The 23,318-nt window shown below is 47.6% G+C and overlaps 1 protein-coding gene across 1 annotated transcript in view; it reads left to right on the forward strand.

Moving 5' to 3' along the window:
- Positions 1–23,318, forward strand: part of CCNYL1 (cyclin Y like 1) — a 561,203-nt gene that overhangs the window by 463,669 nt on the left and 74,216 nt on the right. Inside the window, exon 9 of the mRNA XM_069615590.1 lies at positions 16,868–17,030. Within this exon, the coding sequence (XP_069471691.1) occupies positions 16,868–17,030 (163 nt within the window). The remainder of the gene's footprint in view (positions 1–16,867; positions 17,031–23,318) is intronic.

The raw sequence follows: 23,318 nt of genomic DNA on the forward strand, positions 1-23,318 counted from the left end.
GCCATTCAAGAAAAGGTGCAATAGCTGTCAGCGAAGATGGCTACAGTGCTTGCCATCAAGTAGTTACTGGGCATGTCGTCCTGCATCTACCTCGTCCGCTCCTGCAGTGTCTGGAAGTTTCACGGTCAAGATCCCTCTCAATGAGGAGTGCCGATGGAGTGGTGGGGGGGGGGGTCTGCTGCCACATCGCCCAAAGCAGGGGATTTCAACCCCCCCCCATATATCAGGAGACGGTCACCATGGATGTCTCCCTGGAAGGTTGGGGCGCGCCCACCAGATGTCTGCACACCAGAGGCCTGCAGCTGCTGGAGAAGGATCTACATATCAACATCCTGGAGCTACGGGCAGTATTCTGGGCCCTCAAGTTGTTCCTACTGTCTCTGAAAGGCAAGGTGGTGAGGATCTTCACGCACATCACCATCTTCTACATCAGGAAGCAGGGGGGCACTTGATCCCCGGTTCTCTCCAAAGAGGCCCAGGACTTGTGGCACTGGACTGTCCTACAGGAGATATTCCTCGTCCCTCTTCACCCGGTGGGAGTCTAACACCATTGCAGACTCCCTCAGCAGGGTACTCTACTCCTGCCACTAGTGGGAGCTTCATTAGGATCAGTTGGAACGCCTTTTCGCCAAATGGGGCAGACCCCAGATCGATCGGTTTGCGACAGTGGCTAACTCCAAATGCCAGAAGTTCGCCAGCTGGTTCCACCATCCGAGGAGCTTGGTGGGGGCGGGGGGGTCAGACGCGTTCTCCTTCCCGTGGGAAGGACTGTTTCTGTATGTGTTCCCTCTCCTGCTACACATCTACTTTCTCTTCCCCACAGACGCACACACACTCCGACAAAATCCCCAAAACACTTATCGGCACCCTCGTCTCCACTCTTCCAGCGTGACTGTTCCTGTCTGCTCATCTGTGTGACAGTTCAATTTAGAAAGGCCGCTGAGAGCTGTCTTTCTAAATCTGTATTTTTTTTTTAATGCGTTTTTCACTTCACACCATCTTGGCTCTGTTCCAGTGGCCGCAAAATGTTTTGTACTTATTTCCTGAAGCAATAGTCTGTTTTGTATCGAAGAACCAGTGACTGAACTGCGCAAAGTCACCTTGGATGTTCTAGGAATGTGCTTTTCAGCCAGTCTTCGATAGGTTATAATGGCATGTAAATGCAAGTCCCAAGACTTCAAACTGTGTCCTCCCTGGTGACTTGGCTTCACCTGCTGCCCCTCACGTAAGACTATCCCGGGACTATGCAACCCGCAAGGTTTGTCTCCACCATCCGGAGGACTTCAATAAATATGTTAATACCTGTAATCCCAAAGCATGTAGCCTGGTGATCTATGCACATTGCACTCTAGCCACTCTTCCTTCCCAGACTACTTTGAATAAGCCAGAACACCCTATGGTTATACGATTGTGGAGTTAAAATAATCTGGATCAGCCATTGATCTAGTTGCGTGTGAAGAATGAAGTTCATTGAATTCCCTTTCAAAGTAATTCTCTTGAGGTAGACACGCGTTTGTTTATTTCCTTCTGGAGTCCTATGGAGGACTAAGAGTCTGTCCTGAATGGTAATTTCCATGCAGCACAGGTCTCGGGGTCCATTGTTAGTTGGGTAGACTAGTCATCTCGGCTATACAGTTTTGGAAGTCTAGCTGTTTTTTTCCGGACCGGCTCAATTCTCAACCTTCCAGTTTTAGGGGTTCTAGGAGTTTTTTAGGTTCTGCTCCATTTATTATTTTTCTTTGCGCTGGGCATGTTTATGAAACCGGATCCTCCACATTACCCATGTCAAGAAGCTCATCAATCTGCGACCACTGTTCAGTTGTGTCCATTGCCTCATAAATCTACCTCCAGGTGCTGGTGCCTTCTAGTGGCGCCCCAATCAAATGTTCCCTCCCATCCCTTTGTTTTCTGGCCTCCACTGGACCCCCACAACCTCCCTCATCTTCATACAGCACATGTTCGAGGTGCACCTGAAGAAATAATGCATGTTCTCCTTAAAGTGCTCTGCTGCTCCTCTAAGCGCCGCGCCACATCAAGAAACTAAAAATCACTAATTGGAGTTACTTTGTTTTATGCAGTTTACCTGCCTCTGTATCACTGGCGCAGGAAACCTGCTCTTTGGCATTATATCCTATTCTATTAATAGCAGAGAAGCTAGGGATCTGGGGCAAGGGGTGCAGTGAAAGGGAGTATATAAGAAAATTCCACCCTTCCTCAAGTGTTTGTTTATTTGAGATTAGTCCATATTTCCTCAAGAGCCCTTTTTCTTCCAGATAATAGCGTCAGCTCTCAGGGATCCATTTGTTACCTTGGTGATGTGCCCACTTCTTTTGTTGGCGCGCCTGTACTTCAATAAACCTCCTTCCTGTTATCAGCCTGGTGAACATGTCCGTGGGTTCTTCTGAGCTAATAAATAGCAAGCTCCTTTCCTTTCATCTGGCCCACTATAGCTGGGGCCTTACAAATGAGGGTGAAAGGGAGAGAGTGTGGCGCAGCAATCGTACAGCTGCACTAATGGAACACAATGCTCGCTCGAGCCCCCAAAAATGCGTCTATTTTTCGAAGCAGCTGCTCAGCATGCTTGATTCGCTTGCCCTGAAAGGGACATTTCTTTTCAATGGCTGCTAACCCCCGCCCCCATCGCACCCCCCCCCTTACCCCCCACTTCATGCCCAGCCAAAAGAAATTGTATTTTCTGGCACCAAATGTCGTCATTGTGCACCGGTTTGTGTGCGCGCCTTCATATGTATATGTTTGCGTGTAACTGAAATGTTACTGAATAGGGATTTTGCGCATCAACTATGACTTTGAAACAAATACGCTGATGTGATTTTTGTATGGTGTTTTTTATCCAGATGGTGCGCTCAATCTCTTCATATCTATTAATTGCGTTACAACATACACCTGCATGTAAGTTGCCAGGGGAAACAGGATTTATATGTATGGCCTATGGTGGGAAGCCTGCAGTGAGTGCTCCGTCTATCCGCACTAAAGGTTTTGCTTGTCGGCTACTTAGTATTTTGAAATGAAGTCTACTTTACGTAATTTGTTTAGCTATTTAGTAAAGTGACATTTTGTATTTGAGGTTTTTTGATGTACACAAATGTAAGCAGCACCAGGCATTGTAATGTGTGCTGTGCCTTCGTCGTTATGGAGACACGTTTGTTCTACGATGGCCTCTATTGTGGTGGTGGTGGTGATGAAGTATGTCTTTAGTGTCCACAGACTTATGCCGCGTGGAGATTTTAAGAGGTAAACGTTCACATTTTGTGAGTACAGCACCTCTCGCTTGGTGACTTCCGGCCTTCAATGCGCATTTTGAAGTTTCACACCTTGCGTTTCCTTACACTATGTAACCTTCAGCCCTGCTTCCCTTTAGGAAGCCAGGAAAATGACTATGGTTTATCGTTGAATTCCATGCATCATTTGGAACTGATGATTTGGAAGCCGATCACCTTGTTCTGGATTAGCTGCCCAGGAGATTGGTTTCCATCCACTTTCTATATTTAGATATGCCAGCCATATAATTTTTCGTAAAATCCGATTCCGGCACCTTTAAGCTTAAACTATTCCATTAGACTACCTGATGGGGAGCACTGGCATTTGATGAGGTACACACAGCCTGTAGGTGGTGTTTGTCCACCCTATGACTGCCCATGGCCATGCTTATCCCTATGGCCATTGCCACCCAGTTCGTGCCCCTCCCAAAACACCTCCTCATGGGAACTCTTTGAGCTCACTTTATTCAAGCCATGCCTTCAAACTTTGCACTCAAAGTCCCCGCCAGTGTTTTTTCAAAGCAGTCTTCTGAGTGAATGACTTATTTGGAGTTGAAAACCCGCTACTTTTGTAATAAAAATGTCTCACCAGGTCTTCCTTCACCACTGAATTTATAAGCACCCTTCACGAAATCCTGTTAAAATTAAGCATTTGCAAAACCAACAGTTTTGACTTATGTATATTTAATAGGCATTTGTACTTGTATTTTTATTTTATATAGCGCCTTAATCCAAGGGGCTAGGCACTGCTGATAGATGGGCCAGATACTTGCACCATTTTTCACCTTCTACCATCATTTGCCAGTTAACACCACTATGGCTTTATCTGGCAAGTGCCTTTCCCATGCCTACACAAAAGCCCAAACTGTTGGCATTGCCAATGCTTGTTATACTTTTGAACGAGTGACGTGGCTATGCAGGGGGTTATCCTCTGGGCAAAGGTTCCCACAAGTCTTCCTTGTGTTTTTCATTGTGGGAGGCACTATAGTTAAGGATACAGGCGACCTGTGGGTGGGTGGGTGGGTGAAGTGGTGGCTGCGTGTGCTTCTCTGTATATCAGCCATTCGATGTGTTGGGTGATTGTCTCTGCATTTGGGTTGGTGGAGCCATCCGTTCTCACACACCGTGACATGTACATTTTTAGCAATAGAAATCTGTGTGCCTGTGTTGAGTGCATGACTGATAGTTGAGCATGAATAGCACACAAACGCACATTAAATATGCACACTTCTTACTCGGGTGGAGGGTATGCGCGCTTGATGTTGAAGGTGGAACTCGTGTGTTGCAGTAAGTAGGTAAAGGCGCTCCCCTAATGTACATCCATGCACATCTCCATAGGTTGTGTGCTTGCAGCTCATATTTGGGACACACTTCTTATCCCGACTAACTTTCAAACCACCATCCCTCATTGTCTGTGTGAGTTTTCCCTTCGTTTTGTGTAGCTCAACAGAATAGTATGGGCCGCGAACACGGCAAAACCCCTCCCCCCGTTTGCCCACCAATTGCTACTTAAAAAGGCGTAATGTTTGTAAACCAATCTGAGACTATAGATGGTGTTTGGGATTGTGTGTTGGTTTAGTCAGTCTTCTTTTTTTTTTTTTGGTAACTTTTGAGCTGGTGGCAGAATGAAAGGTTTCATGAAAAGAATGCCTGCCTGTAGTGATGCATCTGTTTTTCCACACAAACCTATTCATAGCGTAGTTTGGGTTTGAAGCGTTTTAGAATTGGTGGAGTTTGTCTGATTTTTGTGTGTTTGAGTGACAGCTTTGCAGATCTGAATTAAGGGTTTGTGAAATGGTATGTATATTTGTATAGTGGATGATTGTCCTATTTTTTTTTAGAACACTTGGGTGTTACTTTTGAGTTGGCATACTGGGGCGGGACCGAGCACACGCAGTGTTTTGTATTCAAGTGAAGGGTTCAGTGAGGTTTGTAGCAGTGTTCGTTGAGGCAGTCTTTGTGCACTTTGATGCACGGTCTGATCTCTATGCCATGTGCCTGAATGAAAGGTTCAAAACATGTTGGTGTATGGGCCGTTTGTGTGGCACCGTTTGCGTATGTTTGTTTTGGAGAGGGGTAGGAGAGACTGAACGCGGGTGTGCCTGTAATTGGCTGTGTATGGATGTAAGGCTCTAGGAAGAAAAATGTCGGCGTTTGCGTTCTGCATTTGGGGGGGTATCCCCGTGCATGTAGGTGAGTGTCCCTTCAAGAACTGTCTGAATGAAAGCTTCTAGGTAGTTAAATGTCTGTTTTCATGCGGTTTGTGAGTGCCATGTACACAGCAATATCAGTTTCAGATGGACTGTACTGGCATGCGTGTATTTATGCTTGCCTAAGTAACTGGGGGGGGAGGTGTGTGTGTGTGTGTGTGTGTGTGTGTGTGTGTGTGTGTGTGTGTGTACGTGTACACACACACACTGTGGAGACTGGGGGCTAGCTAGCCTTTTGGTTGCAACTCCTGAGATTCTATCCGAGGCTACAACCAAAAGACCAGGGGCTATAGCCCCCTTGCCGCCCCCCCCCCAAGCAACGCCCCTTTGTGTGTGGGGCCGCGCACGCCTTTGGTAGTAGGTTATTTTATTGAGGATTGTGTGCATTTGTGAATTGCTGAGAATGGTTGAGGCTTAGAGATGTGCAAGTGTACAGTATATTGTCTGATTCGTTTTTCAGTGTGCATATGTCGTGCAGAGGGCTACACATTTCAGGTTAAAATTACTAGCCACGCATGCAGTCATTCTCCCTAGTCTCCACATGCATACAGCACTCCATGACTTACACTCAAGGAGTCCATTATCACTAATCGATGACTAGTCACGAGTGCAATTTGTGGCTAGCTAGTGACTGTGTGACAATGGGTTTTTTTCCACCTCAGTAACAATATAAGCAATCAGAAATACATCGCAAATAAGCACACACAAAGCCAGCATTCCGGCAAACCTGCAAATGCTGCATAAAAACGAAAACCGTTCATGAAAAATACTGAACACCCGTTTTCGCACACGCAAAAGGTAATCTCACATGCACGTAGCCAACATCGGGAAATCTGCACACCTACTCGTATTACTGAACGTTATGTTATATTATGTTAAAGTAATCCAAATGTGAGCAAAGATGTGTGTTGTAGAGACACATCCCCAAAACTATAGGCAATTCCTAAAGTCCATTAGTATATAGCCCACTTTTACAAGCCTTTTGTCGTCTGGGTTAAATGGGCAATCATCCTCAGTCAGTGCAGAAAGTACGGTTTTAACCAGAAAAAAGATGACATGAGGAGTGGGTGATATTCGCTATGGTGTGCCAGAGCAGTCACCCTGGAAGTATGCAGTGTGTGATCACTTGGCAAGAGGGAGTGCTGCTGAGAGGGAGAAGTCTGCGCCAGCAGGCAAAGCCACAAGAGGGCTCCGAACTGACAAACTTGAGGAGCTTCCGCAAGGGCCACCTGCAGAGATTTGCTTCTCGGAATCCACTGGAGCAGGAGCTTAATTCACCGTCCTTGTATGCTGAAATCTTCATGTGTGCAGCCAAAAGAATTCACTGTCGCACTGACCAGGCCAAGCTTAATAGCACGAGAACTTTGACGTTGCCGTCCTCTTCAAACTCGTTTTTGTGACCAGAAAGGTCGTAGTGCCAGCCTCTTAAATGTGCCCACGTGTTAGGGTAGAACGCAATGGCAAAGCCATACCAATTGAGTAACGCTGGCCTGTTCGTGCTAGCCGTGACCTCGTTCACTTGTAAAATGTAACTATTCAGGGTGTTTGGCGTTATGGTGGCAGCTGCCTTCAATGTGAACTGAAGGTTAAGCAACATTAAGAGGGAAACCTATATGACCCTTTTTTTTTTAAATCCCAGCTCGTATCTAAAGTCCTTTCTTACCCTGTCGTTGCCCACTCCTAGTCCTAGAGTGGTTGCAAGTAAATGGCTATAACTTAAAGTAGAACATGTTTTCTTCCGTTTTGGCAATGGACCTGGAATCCAGTTTCCATCCACCATAGAAGCCAGCATTGCATACTGCTCTTCTCACTGCATCGCATTTCCATCCATTCAGCAAGCTTGGCGCAGGGGCTCTAACGGTCTGTAAAGGCTGCATTCTAAGCTTCCTTTTGTGATTTCTCCCTGCCCACTGTGTGTACACACCGAAAATCGCCGTCATGGAAAGCCCGAGGTGGCGCTCCTTTTTTCCTCTTGCAGAAGCTGGAGTGGCATTGGAGCGCTCATCATTGGGCTCCATTCTCGTCTGCGCTTACTTTCAGTTGGGACCATTAACTTGGGCAGTGGTCCTTTACCACGCAGAGCGCTCTGGTGCAAGCTCTATTGCTTCATCATTTTTGGACAAAGTTCTTGTGGCCCTGCGAGACCAGGCTTGGCAGAGCTAGAGATCTTCTAGCTCTAATCAGAGTTGCGTAGGATTGGTTACTTGCCACAGTGTCCATTGTTGTCTCTTAGAAGCAATGCCCAATTTTCCTTTATTAGTTTTACTTTCTTTTGCAGATTTGAAATTGAATGCATCAGATGGTGACATTCCTTAAGTCCAGTGATCGTTTATTAAATACAATATTTTTTAGATTAATCCACAATCCTCTTAACCCACTTGGTTCTACAGAACAAATGATCAATGACTTGACTACTTGAAGAGTAGACTTCTAATCGTCCGTCTCAAACAGACCTAATTTATATAGTTTATCTGCCCTTATTTAAAGAGCTCTTGCAATATTAAAAGAAGGGGAAATCGTGTCTTGAAACCTACATCTGGCCTCGACTCTTGCCAGATGAGGCAGTTGGAACTTTTTATCCAGACCTTCCCATTCCGCGCCCCCTGCTGCCAGAGTTGTTGTAAGTTTGTATTTGGTACATTTGGAGGGAATTCCTTGCCTGCTTTTCTAAATATTTTTCTGGCAAGTTTCTTCCTGTCTTGTTCTATGGTAGCTAGGTTTGGGGTTGTATGTCAGTAGACTTCATAGACTCCTGCAAAACAAGTTCCTAAGCAGCATTCTGTCTGTCCCCCATGGCACTCGGGCATGCTCTCTGAGCAGGGAAACCAATGTAATGTAAATAAATGCTCATGTAAGGCAATTAATCGACTTTGTACTCTGCCCTGGGTGAGCTGCAGACTAGTGTAGCTCAACCACTGTTCCCCTGGTTTGCAAACTCATGAGCTATTCCATAAAAGGGACAATGTAGAATGTATTTAATGATCTAGTCTTTAATCGAAATCATGATTTGAAAGTTATGTACACAATTTCCGGACCCTCTAGAAAAGATGAATTTGAGATCTATACCTACTTCACAATCTCTCAAACTGAGGGCTGGATTGAATGCGTTTCCAATTAAGACCAGGTCCTACAAATGGGAGGAGCAAGTATATTGTAATAACTAGTAAGTGTTCATTTCAGTGTGTTTAATTTGTAAAATGTACAGTTGTATAGCATTTGCTCATGAGACTTGAGAATGTTTCTACTTCTCCAACATGGGGTCTGGCATGGGTTCACATGCTCATGAATATTCCCTGTCGCCAGGCTGTGAATCATCGGTAAAAGAAACCGTTTCACTAACAAACTTTATTTCTCCTTTAAACCAATCGCTGTCCTCTGGGTCATACTGCCCCCATCCAACGAGTCCTCTCCCTAAACCCTTCCTCTGGCAGCGATCTTCAGATTTTTACCACACGCTTCAGTGTTGGTAGTCCTTGAGTTTGCAAACTACGTCTGTTTTTTTTCGTGTTTTTGGCAGAAAATGGTTCGAATTTTGTTCCAAAAAGAGCATGTGTGCTCTTTTCTCCATCTGCCGACAGCAAGGATCCACTGTCGGTGTATTTCAGTGCCCCTCAAGGGCAAAGATTGTCGAAGTTTCCAGAAGGCTATAATAGTTGCACGAAGTGCGGGCAACAGAACGTGTTTGTGGGAGACAAGCACCTACAATGCTTCTACTGCCTACACCCGGACCATAAGGAGGTGGACTGCAAGATATGCCTCTGAGACGAGAGGCAGGCACAGTAGACTGGCAGCGTGTCTTAATGCCAAGGCCTCTGCCCCGAGCAGGGTCATGCCTCACCCAGGACCGGCCGGTCTGAGGATCGGTCTTCTAAGTCCTTTGAGGGCACCTCATACGTGGGGGCCCAAGACAAGGCCAAGAACCGCAAATCTGATTCCACCACGGAAGCGGGGCCCAAGGTAGATGGGGCATAATTGACATCACCCTCCGCCTCCATTGCAGCCAGCAATCTAGCTCCTCTTCAGAAAGGAAATCTATCCCGGCTAAACTGCAGGAGAAGTCTGAGAAGCCGCAGACTGAGGAGAAGGCCGAAATGCCCAAACGGGCAGAATCAGCGCAGGCTAGGACTTTGTCGACAATAGAGTTGGTCACAGCTGCTCTCAACGGCTAAGGGAGCTGTCCCCATGAAGGAAGCCCCTGAAGCACAGAAGGTATCCTTGCCCCCTAGGTGCAACACCGCCGCAGTGACTTTGGCAAAGTCTTCTGGCACGCAAGAAAGGGGGGGGGGAACAGGCCCCAAAGGGGGGAGGGGTGAGGAGGACCCGAAACAGCCCTCCCAGGCCGTGGCTCAGGCCATGGAGGTCTCGTCCACAGACAAAGAGATCCAGGGGTCCTTGCACATGGTCCACAGGAGGCCGGAGGAGGGGCGATGGAACTGGTTTTCCAACCACTCTGGGGCTCTGGAGTCTATTCCAAATACTTTCTGGTCAGAAAGAAGACGGGTGGCTGGAGGTCCATCCTAGACCCTACGATGTCTTTGATACCTAAAGTACCAAATGTTCAGGATGATCCTGTTTTAGCACATGCTCGGCTAACTGGAGGAAGGAGACTTCTTGGCGTTGCTGGACCTGGAGGACGCCTATTTGCATGTAGGACAACTAGTTTTCCAGTTCCACCAGCTCAGCCGAGGGATGGGTCTCTGGACATTCTTTTGACTCTTCACACCTTGGTGTCAGAGATCCAGAAGGGGATGCCACCAGGCCCGGTTCCAGTGGTACCCCAGCCTCCAACAAAGAGCAAACTTCATCCAACGCCCCCATTTCAGCCTCCGCATCGGGCCCCTTATCCCCCAGCAAACCCGGGGATGGATACGGCCATGACTACAGACGAGGATATTGTTGCAGCAAGTCTCTGCATTTGGATGCTCCACCTAGGGTGTCCCCACCGGACAAGGTCGGGTCATTCCACTCAATGATCACCAGATCCTCCAAGCTTTTTCAGCTTGTGCCCGGTGAAACCAGGAAAGAGGGTTTCTTGTACAAGAGATGTGAGGCCAGGCGGAAGACAAACATGGTGGTGCCCCTTCTGGACGACATGTGGGAAGAGGGCCTAGCCCTCATGAAGAACCCTTGCATGGCTCCAGCCAATTCGTGATTGGGTGGAGTAGTAGTATTGGGTGCCAGACTCCGCACCCAAGTGCCTGAGGTCGCAACCATTGCCGTATTCGGCGGTATCGGCAGCCGTAAGGAAACTGTCGGCTAACCCATCCTTGTCTTCAGTCCCTCCGGACAACGAGGGGAAGAAGTTGGATGCTATGTGAAGGAAGGTGATTTACACTGCGGCGGCCAGTATCAAGGCAGCCAACACTTCCATCCTAGACAGGTACGACAGGGAGCTGTGGTACAAGCTGGGCCCAATTCTGGAGGTCTTCCATACGATAAGAGGATGGAGGCTATTGCTCTTTTTCAGGAGGGGGAAGTTACGTCTGGTTACGCCATTACTAAGCAATGGGACTTTGTGTGAATGTCAGTGGGAGCATCTTGGCTACCAAGTGTTTTTATTGGCTTGATGACATGACTGCAGCAACTGTGCACAGATCTGTTTTTTCAGGCAACTTCTATGGACAGACTGCTTAACATGACTTTTGCCAATGTGGGTCAGAGCATGGCTTCAACAATCCATTGCCATGGGAAACATTTTGATGGCAAGTCCCACCAAATTCAGGTGCTTTGAGAGACGCCATTGGATAAGCTGTGCTCACCCAATCGGGGCTTGGCTCCTTTGCTGCCTTGCTTAATCAGATTCAATTCCAGACTAATAAAATAAGATTTTTATTCAAGGTATGTCTTGCATTCATTTTTTAACATGTAGTTTCTGGTTAACTGTGATTGTTTAATACAAAAACAAATGGTATATCTGTGTCATTATTAAGGTGGGCCTCCTGCTGTGGAAAGTAGATCCTTTTTTTTGGGAAATGGAGATCATTTAGAAAAGCCATATAAAAAGGCTGTAATATGTCAACTGTTCATACCTAAGGGATTGAATTCAACAGGAGTTAGCTTAAATGACACATTTCATTTGAAGCTCTGTGAAAAATTCAAGTTGGTTTATAGTCTAGAAAGTAACAATCTGTATAAAGACCCAAAGCATTTCTGTAGTGCTAGTCTTCCCTGTGATGCTAAGGTGTGTTACAGAAATATAGAACTAAGAAATTCATTACAACAGGGGCAGGCTCTCCTCTTTCAACTTGCAAGCAACCAGAAGTCTGGCCACGAACTGCCATCAACAAATTAAGTTTCCTGAGTTGCTGTTCTCCTTATCCAGGAACTGAGCCTAAAGAGATCTGATAGGACCGCTGTATTAAAGAAAGCCAACTTCCTTTTCCCATAGGTTGTCACCGCTGGATTTAAGAAAGCATATGTTGGCTCGAAGGCAATATTCCTAGATCATAGACAACAAATACTATTTCGGTACCCTATACTCATCTGTGGCATACAGTAATAAAATACATTGTGATGATGGAGTCTATATTTCGTTATATGGAAGGCTTTTATGCTTAATCTCAGGTTTTCACTTTCACAGGCAGTCAATCTCTGGGGAAAATTGTGCTCCATTTGGATAGTTAAGCATCACGTTTGTACTCCAACATGGTACAAATAGGACATGAAATTACCACTGTACCCTTTGGCTCTCACAAAGAATGTTAAAGTGTAACTGGGGTTGAGGAGTGGTGTTGATGTTTTACTATGCAGTATGAACAATTTAAATTGGAAGATAGAAAAGGATGGTCATTGGAGGTTAGTATTTGCAGCGACGTTGCTCATAAAAGCAAGACATTACTCTGAAACCATTGAGGAATGAGGGAACCAGACATGTCTAAATTGTTGCACCACTGTCAGAAAATATGTATGGCAATTCTGTGTCCCACCTTTGTATCTGCACAAAGCCTCTGTCCCAAATGATGCATTTTAATTCATACTAGTGTAGCCCCTGTTCACCTGGAGCCCCCACAGAATGCTCCGGTATGCAAAATTGATTGTCCCAAATTGAGTGTGTAAACACCTTCCCGTCCACTCGTAATTTAAGAGCACCTTAATAAAAAATGCAGTGGAGTGATTTCCAGGACTTGGACAAGATGTATTTTGATTTTATAGAAACAGTAATCATTGAGTTGTGGTTTTGATCCAGTAAATTGGGCCTGGAAAATCATTAGGACCTGGAACATGTCGAGCTATTTTGGGAAAACTATCTTGATTAGGCAAACTCGCTCAGCAATATGGTCAAAGAAGACATTTTCTAAAAGGTAGCTTTATTTCCAACATTACCCTCTCAAGACTTAATTTCTAGAATTTGGTGGGACCGTTAAAACATGAAATGGCAACTAATGTTGCTTTCTCTGACATTCTCCAGATCCTCTGCGGAATGAGTTACAATACTTTTTTTTTCTCAAAGCATTTAACTAGTAAACTGAAACTTCCCCCAAATATCTAGGCACATTCAAAATGATCTTGGGTTCTTATGCTATTGTCTGAAGAATATATTACAATAGAATTTGAAAAACCGAGATTAATATTGAGGTAGGGTATGACCGTACGATGGGTGCGCTTGTGCACTTGAATCTTTTGCTTAGACTAGCTGTGTTGCCAAAACTTGACGGTAATACCCCAACTGCCCCAAATTATAGAATTTTAACAAAATACTGGTGTTGGCAATCAGCGCACAGCCAAAAAGTCCAATTCTATTTATTACAGTAATGGTGAATAATTTCTGGTCACAAATTTAATTCAAAGTTCTGCTTGCTGCTTTAATCTTATGTTCAGCCGACACGTAAATCGGCGCTAGGTCATTCTCAAGGCTGTACACATTACTGTATTCCAAACAGTAAATGTATTGTATTGTCAAAAGGTAGAAACCAAGGCAATGACATCAAATAAAACCAGCAAACAGAACTTTGAATGACATTTGTGACCATATTTTATTGACTATTGCTGTAACAAAAAGGCTTGGAGTTTTTGGCTGTGCGCGGATTGCCAACGCCAACATTTTATTTAAATTCTATGATTTGAAAACCAGTCTAGCCCTGCTGCCCTTCTCAGTTCCATACAAAAAAGCAATAATCCTATTTTAATCCTCTAACAGAAGGGTGACAGTCTCTGTACAGAGGAAAATACCCATCACAGAGATATCCCTAGCTTTAGTTCCATCCACCATAAAAAAAACACATTTGAAGAGGATCCCTTGTGTGACAAAACATACTCTTTGGAACGGCAAAGAGGTGCAGGGTGAGATTATTTTGTGCCTATCTTGTTGATCAGGTGACCAATCCTGCTGACAAACCAAAGGTTCACAAGGCTTTGAACTGCATTGAAGGTGCATTCTTAGACCTATGCCATGCATACCTCCACTGACCTTGTAACAAGGTGCGAGTTGGAAAATTACATACATAAAGCAGATTACCCAAACCTGCTGCCAGAGGCGAAGGTCAACAAAACATTACTGGCGATGCAAACCTGTGAAGCACATCGTACACAGAACCTGATTCAAGTGAGGAGGGCTGAACTAGTAGATCCGATGATGGAGATCGGCTGCTGAAAGGGTAACCGAGGCCAGTCCGTGAAAGCAGAATGGAAAGAATCTAGTGTCCGTCATCGTGGGAGACAGATTGGGAAAAGAATCTGAACACAAGAAAAACACTTCAAGCAGAATTTGTAAACTACAGAGTCGGGACAGATGAGAAGCTTACGAATCTGTACACTGCTCTGAGGGCAAATGCAGCAAACGGAGCAAAAGACAACAGAACTTGTGCTTAAAACGCAAGAAAAAACACGAAGAAGAATGCATATTAGAGTGACATTAGAAGATGATTCAAAGCACCTTGGTGGACACCATTGTAAAGTGGTTTGTTACTGAAACACTGAATTGTGAGCGACTCTCCACTAAGGCCTACTGCTAAACAAGCATTTGAACTTCGAAAAGCAGGCTGGTTGATAATGGGTGAACCAATGCCTCCAGTGAAGCAAGAAAGCATGTGAAATTTTTAAAAAATGATTTGCTGAAGACTGGGTAAAGGTACCCACAGCAAAGAGGTAAAAAAATTTGAACCCCGAAACCTGAAATTGTGCCGTTAAACCAAAATACAAAGTCCCATCCTACACAAAGTTATATGAGAGAAGGAACATAATTTGTTGGGTAACAGTCTGAATTTCCATCATAGCCTTTATGAAATCCTCTTAAAAAAGATGAATATCGAGCCATAGAAAAAACAGAACTGTGCCTACAGTTTGAACATAGACTGCATGCAACACTTTAACTTTCAAAAAACATTTTGTTCATTCAAAATTTGTTCAAGTAAAACATAAAACACTACCCTCACCTAACAGTGTAGTTACTAACACTAAAACCACAGTATCTAAAACTTAGGCCTCAAATTATACACATACCCAAGACACAAACGATATCACATAACAAAATACAAAAAACCTCAATGTGTCATTAAAAACATATAATCCCAACATGTTTCTGTTCTTCAGAGCCCTTTTCGGGCGAACATTCTTCAGGGGATAATTTAAAACATCCACTCTTCTCCTCAACACCGTGTTGAATGGGCAGTATCAGGCAAACAGAGTCTGTAAAGGAAAAAACAGAGGATACTAATAAATTCCAAAGGGGGGGGAAATACTACAAAATGTAAATGAGAAGTCTGCTCAAGCCATGATGCCAACCTCACACGGGTCTAGAACAAATGGACCCCTAAGATTTACCTTCAATTGGTGAACCTCCAAAGCACGTCTGTAAGTGACCAGTATGCTAATCTCTCGCAAATCAGAAACCAAAACTTCACAAGGCGTCAGTCTGCCGAGATATCGCAACACCTAAAAGGACAAACCAACTTTCAGAAACCATGCACTCTGTCAGCCAAAAATCACTATCACTAAAAGACTTCAGCTGTAGCACATTCATGCCAAATATAGTGATAATTACCTCCACACAAGTAGAGATGCCCACTGCAGGGAACACAGGAAAAACCTCCCTGGCGGAGCAAAAAGGACCAGATCCACAAAATACTATGGCATTTCACAGTACCAATCTGTAAAGCAAAAATGAACAACCTATAATGCCTCATGTTCTCCACGTTTTTCCCCATGCATTAGCAGAAACGAGGGTGCATCATAGTGTATATCACTCTCATGCCGTGCAGTGAAGAAACCGCTAGTCAGCTGTGTACCGTGTCTGTATCGGAGCAGTTTTAAAGGGGCACCACCCCAGTCACCAACCAAATGGTAGCATGCAGCAAGAAATGAAGTATAAATCCTGTGTCACTGTAAAACTCTCATGCCGTACAATAAAAGCAGCCGCTAGTCAGCTGTGTCCTGTGTCTATATAGGTGCAATCACACTGAGGCTACACCCCAGTCACAGACCAAATGGTAACATGCAGCGGGAAATTGTGTGTAAATACAATGCGCGTGTCTTCCTGCCACTAACATGCTCACCTTCAATTGTGCGTGCTAACTTCCTACACGGACCAAGTCACTGAATGAGTCGTGGAGCAACAACGAGCCTTTAAAACACAACAGCCGTCTACCGGCAGGTATTTACAAGCTCTGAAGTGCTGTCTGAGTAGCTTTTACACCAGTCAATTGATGATCGAAGAGAAAACATATTAAAGGGGTAGTTTGCTAAAAAAAAATATTTTTTAAAAAGATTGCCCATGATAAAAATCATAAGACAACTGATATGTACCGTGGTAAACTTAAAATGAAAGTACCAGCAATTATAAATACTACGCTGGCAAGCTGTAGCCTGCCAGCAAGTTCTCAATAGGGGGCTTTTGCTCGATTACTTCAGCGAGGACATAGTTTAACATGAACACAGGAGGCTGGTTTATTTCACAAAATTGATGCCTCATAGTCTGGACTTTGAGCATCATTTACAGAAAAGTTTACATATGAATAATAATTTTAATATATATTTTTAATCGTGGGGAATCTTATTAAACAATAAATAAAATTGCATGAACTTCCCCTTTAATTGTTCTAGAAAGAAAGTAACACTACTTGTTTCATTAGTTAGAAATATAACACAATAGATCTTGCCACCCTCTTCTGGCACAGCCCAAAAAACAGTACTCTTTGCTTCAAACACCAAACTAATGTAATCTTTATTTGCATTGAAGCCCTGGTGAAATTTAGCAATTTGAAAACAAAGGGATCCTGATCGAAATAAGTCATGTTTTCTTTTCCAGCCAATGTATACTTTAACTTTAGTGTATTTCCCCCCACATATTTCTTTATGGTGTGGAACATAGATGCAATGCTAAATTAAACTAAAATCTGCTGCCTCTGATTACCAGGTGTAACCTACTTCTTTTCAACATTCCAGGAACGAGATGGAAAGACACTTCTTAGAACTGCTGCAATTTAATATTAATGTACCCGCCAGTGTTTACGCCAAATACTACTTTGATCTTCGGTCCCTTGCAGATGACAACAACCTTAACTTTCTTCTGGAACCGTTGAGCAGGGACCGAGCACAAAAGCTGGAGGTAATGGTTTGAGATACTGTAATGTACATGCTTTTGATGCTAATCGCATCAGGTTTTGATTAATGTATATATGAACTACTGCGATCCCATTTTCCAAACACTAAACTGTCATGTGGTTGGCTTCTGTACTTTAGTTAATATATTTTAAGAAATTCTTGGGTCTTAACTATTGGGTATCCAAGTGCTCAAGATTGGGAAACCTGAGAAATTGTAATTGTTGCAGTGATTTTTGCACACGAGTTTCATTTTGCTGTAAATGAATAGACAAGGCTATTTCTCCAGCATGGGGTCTGGCATGGATTCACATGCTCATGAATATTCCCCGTCATCAGGCTGGGAATCCTCGGTAAAGAAAAAAATCAGTAACAGTATCAGTTTCGTTTCTGATCTGTCTTTCTTAGTAGTAACCAATCACTGGTCTCTGGGTCATACTGCCCCCAGCCAAAGACTGCCCTCTCCCTAAGCCCCGCCTCTGGCAGCCATATTCAGATTTTTACCACACATTCAAGTGTTGGGAGTCCTCGTGCTTTAGCTCTTGAGCTTTGCTGCGCTTTCGTGCCTTTTTCAAAGAGATTTTCAAATTTTTCGGTTAAACAGAGCCTCAAGCTCCACCATTTCTCGATCCGATCAACGGGGACCCGTTTTGGATTTTTCTACGCCCCTCACGGGTGAAGTTTTCGTCGAGTTGCCCTTCTTGGAGAGTCCAGAAGTTTGAGGCCTACCCGGACATGCCTCAGGAGAAAGGAAGCTCGATGCCCGGAAAGCTGTTCAGGGTTTGTCCTGGATGCCAGCTACAGAATGTGTTCAAGGAGGACGAGCATTCGAAATGCCTCTACTGCCTTCATGAGGACAAAACGCACGTGGAGAAAGACTGCGCGTTTTGCGGGAACACCGTGAGACCGGGAGCGCTGAACGGTCAGGCTCTCGGCTGCCAGGCAGGGCGCATCATCTCCGCCATCAACCACGAGCCAACGCTCTGGCTCGGGGAAGAGGAAAGCCGAGAACCTGGCGAAGCTTCTGGAGAGGCCCCGGTCGGGCTCTAAGGATCCAACCGAGGGGGAGCGAGGCGGTGACCCTCCCCCAAGGTGACGGCCACAGGCCCACAGAAGGTGATGAAGGCCTTGACTCACCCGGCTAAGGCCTCTATTGAGGAAATCACGGCGGCCCTGACGCAGCCTGTGGAGGCTGCATCAGTGGAGGCGACCTCGGGGCCCAGAGTTTCCCTGCCACCGCAGAGGGAAGTCTCTTTCAGGCCCATCGAGAAGACCCCCATGAAGACCCCGGCGGAAAAAGGGGGGGGGGCAGTGGCTATCGTGGATACGGCCACAGCCTCCGAGGAGGAGCTGGTTGAAGTCTTGGAGGGCCTCGACGAGGGCGTTGAGGTCCGGTCCCACGGGAAGGATCCCGACAAAGAGGACGACGAGAGCGACGGCGGCGCCGGCGAGGTTCCAAGTCAACAGTTGCTTCCGGAGCCGCAGGACAACTCGGCGGCCATTTTGTTGGCAATACAATCCTTATGTATGGAGATAAGGACGAGATTGCCCCTACCACCGACGGAGGAGCCGGAGCCAGGCCCGACGGAGGAGCTAGAACCGGGCCCGTCGGGGAAGTCCCGTACGCAAGAGGAGACGGACCCATCCAGCCCTGCCTTTTCAGCCCCCTCGGCCTGCTCAACCTTTGCCCCCGTCCTCCGTCCCTGGGGATGACACGGGAACGGACACGGCCACGACAGGCACGGGTGACTACGGCGGTGACGACGGGACGGATCTCCCTCCGACTCAGGCCTCCCCACCCGACGAGATTGGGTCCTTCCACGCTATGATTGTCAGGGCATCCAAGCTTTTCCAGCTCTGCCCCGAAGAGAAGTGGAAGAGGAGGGGTTCCTTTACCAACGGCGCGAGGCCAAGAGGAAGATGGTCCTCGCTGTGCCTCTGCTGGATGACATCTGGGACGAGGGACTCACCCTTGTCAAGAACCTGTCTATGACGCCTGCTAAGAGGGATCGGTACGAGAAGTAGTTCCGGGTCCCCGACGCGGCCCCCCTGTGCCTTAGGGTGCAACCGACCCCTGACTCAGTCGTCTCAGCGGCAGCCAAGAAGAAAGCGGGGGGGTGGATTGGCCTCAAGGTCAACTTCCCCGCCGGACGGCGAAGGAAAGAAGCTGGGTGCAATGGGACGACAAGTTATCTCGGCGGCAACAATGATTAAGGCAGCCAACGCCCTTGCGATCGTGGCCTGCTACGACAGGGAATTGTGGTACAAGATCGCCCCCCTGTTGGACTTCCTACCGGACGACAAGAGGGCGGAGGCCCTGGAGATCTTGCAGGAAGGTGAGGTGGCATCGGACCACACCATAACGGTGGCAACGGACATTGCCGACACCGGTTTCCGCCAGCTAGCCAACAGCGTTTGCCTTAGACGGCGAGGGTGGCTCAAGGCGACAGATTTCCGCCAGGGCGTACAAACCAAGGTGTTGGACACGCCCTTCGACGGGAACAACCTGTTTGGGGAAAACAGTGGATGAGTCCCTCCAAGCCATCAAGGCGGACACGGAGACAGCTCGGGCCTTAGGGGTTGTCCAGCAACGACGGCCATCCTTTCGGAACTCCGGAGGCAAGCAAGGTGCCTCCAAGGGATTCGGCGGTGGCTCCTCTACGTACCGCCAGGCGGCCCGTTCCTCGCCGCAAGAAGCCTATAGGGGATGAGGCAAGTCGGGTGGATCACTTCGTCGCCAGGGAGGCCAAGGCGGCAAGGCGTCCTCCAAGCAAGACTGAACCGACTGTGGCGTCGGGCCCCCACCGAAGCACCCCGGTGGGAGGCCGGCTGGCGAAGTTCATCAGCGTGTGGGAGTCCATCTCCACCGACCGTTGGGTGCTGGACGCCCTGGCCCAGGGGCATGCCTTCAGGTTTCTAAAAAAAGTGCCCCCACATTCCTCCCGTGGCCAGGAAGGAAAACCACGTCCTTCAACTACTACTGGAGGTAAGTTTGATGCTCAAGAAAGGTGCCATCGAGCTCGTCCCGAAGAGGCTCCGGGGCTCGAGTATACTCAAGGTACTTCCTCGTGAAAAAGAAGACAGGAGGATGGTGGCCCATCCTGGACCTGCAAAGACTGAACAAGTACATCAAGGCACAGAAGTTCCGGATGGTCACCCTCCAGCATGTGCTGGGACAGCTGGAGGAGGGCGATTTCTTGTCGTCGTTGGATTTGGAGGATGCATACTTCCACATCCCCATTCTAAAAGGACACCGGAAGTTCCTCAGGTTCGTGGTCCAAGGAGGGCACTACCAGTTCAAGGCCCTCCCGTTCGGATTGTAGTCGGCACCCAGGGTTTTCACCGAGTGCCTCGCACCAGTGGCGACGCGGCTGCGCCTGCAGAGGATCCACGTCTACCCCTACCTGAACGATTGGCTCATCCATGCAGGGACAAGGGAGCTCGCCGTAGAACACACGGCAAAGACCGTCCAGCTGCTCACGGACCTGGGGTTCTCCAACTTACCGAAATCCCACCTGGTCCCCTCGCAAGTCGCACTGTTTCTGGGAGCCAAGCTCGACACAGTGGCGCGTCTGGCCTCGTCGTCGTCGGAGGAAAGGACAAAGGCCATCCTGGGCAAGGTGCAGCGTCTGCTGGTCACGGACGTGGCCAGGGTGAGGTCCATCAAGTCCCTCCTCAGGATGATGTCCTCTTGCATATATCTTGTGCGCTTGTGCAGGCTTCGGATGCGCCCTCTACAGGAGTTCCTCGACGGCTGCTGGATCCAAGCAACGGGCAGCTTCGAGGACAGGATCCCTCTCAACGAGACCTTCCGATGAGCGATCCGGTGGTGGGGCACCCACACTCATCTGGCGGCAGGGACAGACTTTCAGACCCGGCCCACCATGTAATGGTGACGACGGATGCCTCCCTGGAGGGGTGGGGAGCACACACCGGCGAGCTTAACGCGAGAGGCCTCTGGCTCCCGGAGGAGAAGCCGCTCCACATCAACATCCTGGAGCTCTGTGCAGTGTTCTGGGCCCTCAGGTCCTTTCTCCCTTCCCTCAAGGGCAAGGTGGTGAGGATCTTCACGGACAACACCACCACGATCTACATTCGGAAGCAGGGCGGAACCAGATCCCCTGCCCTATCCAAGGAAGCCCAGGATCTGTGGCATTGGGCCGTTGCCCAAGGGATGTTTCTGGTGCCGTTTCATCTGGCAGGGATAAAAAACACCATCGCCGACTCACTCAGCAGAGAGCTGCGCTCGTGCCACGAGTGGGAACTACGCCAGGATCAAGTGGATCGACTCTTTCAGCGATGGGGGCAAACCCCAGATTGACCTGTTCGCAACCGCGACAAACTCCAAATGCCAGAGGTTCGCCAGCAGGTTTCCCCAGCCGAGGAGCATGGGCGATGCCTTCTCGTTCCCCTGGGACAGCCTGTTCCTACATGTGTTCCCTCCGTTGCCGTTGCTGCTCCGACTCATCAACCAGCTCAAGAGGTCCCGGTGCAAGATGATCCTCGTCGCACCGGCGTGGCCGAGGCAGATCTGGTTCCCGGACCTTCTGGACTTGTCAGCAGATCTTCTTTCCAGAGAAGGAGGCGCCATCCTTCATCACGACCTGGAGTCGCTGAACTTGCAGGCCTGGCTCCTGCAGCACTAGAGTTTGGAGGGTACGATATCCCGGCTGACTGCAGAGAGGTCCTTGCAAAAGCCAGGGCGTCCTCAACTCTCAAGTGCTACGGACATAAGTGGAAGAGGTTCTCTGGTGCCGTGCACAGATCAACCCTCTATGGATTACGGCACCTCAAGTGCTACCATACCTACTGTCGCTGGCGAAGGCTGGACTAGCTCATGCCTCCAAGATACATCTGGCAGCGATCTCCCGATACACCAGAACTACAGGACAGCCATCCTTGTGGTCTCATCGGCTGGTGAAGGAATTTATGAAAGGACTGTTCCGATCGTTCCCGCCGATGAAGGCTCCGGCCCCGGCGTGGGAGCTCAACGTGGTACTGACCAGGCTCATGGGGCCGCCATTCGAGCCTTTGCATTTGGCTCCTTTGAAGTTCCTGTCGTGGAAGACAGCATTCCTGGTGGCCATCACCTCCGCACGACGCGTGGGAGAGATTCAGGCCCTATGCTGCAAGCCCCCATACTTTACTTTTCACGATACGAGGGTGGTGTTGAGGACGCACCCCTCTTTCATGCCCAAGGTGCTGTCGGACTTCCATCTTAACGAGCCCTTGGTGTTACCAGTTTTCTTCCCGTCGCCTTTGTCGTCGGCGGAGAGGACTTTGCACTTGCTGGATGTAGCTAGAGCGCTTAAGTTCTCCGTGAACCGAACAAAGTTTTCGGAAGACATCACAGCTGTTTGTGAACTTTGGACCTGTGAACCAGGGGAAGGCTCTTTCGAAGGCTTCCATTTCCAGATGGCTCTCCAGCTGCATCATGCACTGTCACCGGTTAGCAAACCGACCGTTGCCCGGCCGTCCGAGAGCCCATTCGACCAGAGCGATGGCTGCTACTACGGCGTTCTTGTCTGGTGTGCCCCTGCTGGACATCTGCAGGGCTGCTACGTGGAGGTCAACGCACACCTTCACGAGACTCTACTGCGTCGACCAGGATTCCAGGGAGGAGTCCAGAGTCGGCCAAGCAGTGCTGCGCAACCTGTTCGCCTGAAGGTGGGCCTGGTGAGGAGGTAAGAGTTGCTTAATGTTGTGTTTATGTAATGCTTAATGTTGAGCCTTTTGCCACCTCCCGTGGTTGTGCATGTGTGTACTGCTATGTATTCTTATATTCATGAGCATGTGAATCCATGCCAGACCCCATGCTGGCGAAGGAACAAGTTACTTACCTGTAATTGTTGTTCTCCAGCATGGGTCTGGCATGGATTCACATGCGAACCCTCCCACCCCTCTGTGGCTCTTCACTTGGTCATACTGCCACTTTACGTGCTAACAAATCTGAAGATGGCTGCCAGAGGTGGGGGTTAGGGAGAGGGCAGTCATTGGCTGGGGGCAGTATGACCCAGAGACCAGTGATTGGTTAATACTAAGAAGGACAGATCAGAAACAAAACTGATACTGATTTTTTTCTTTACCGAGGATTCCCAGCCTGACGGGGAATATTCATGAGCATGTGAATCCATGCCAGACCCATGCTGGAGAACAACAGTTACAGGTAAGTAACTTGTTCCTTTCTCCTGATCGTTTCTTCTCATTTTGAACATTTGTTTGTAAGAAGATTGTGTCAAAGATTTATTTCCATAGTTGCACAACCTATGATGAGCAGTGTTAGCCTACTTGTGTT

The sequence above is a fragment of the Ambystoma mexicanum genome, chromosome 9, assembly GCF_040938575.1.
Source record: "Ambystoma mexicanum isolate Mex_15411 chromosome 9, UKY_AmexF1_1, whole genome shotgun sequence".
In the NCBI taxonomy this organism is placed as follows: domain Eukaryota; kingdom Metazoa; phylum Chordata; class Amphibia; order Caudata; family Ambystomatidae; genus Ambystoma; species Ambystoma mexicanum.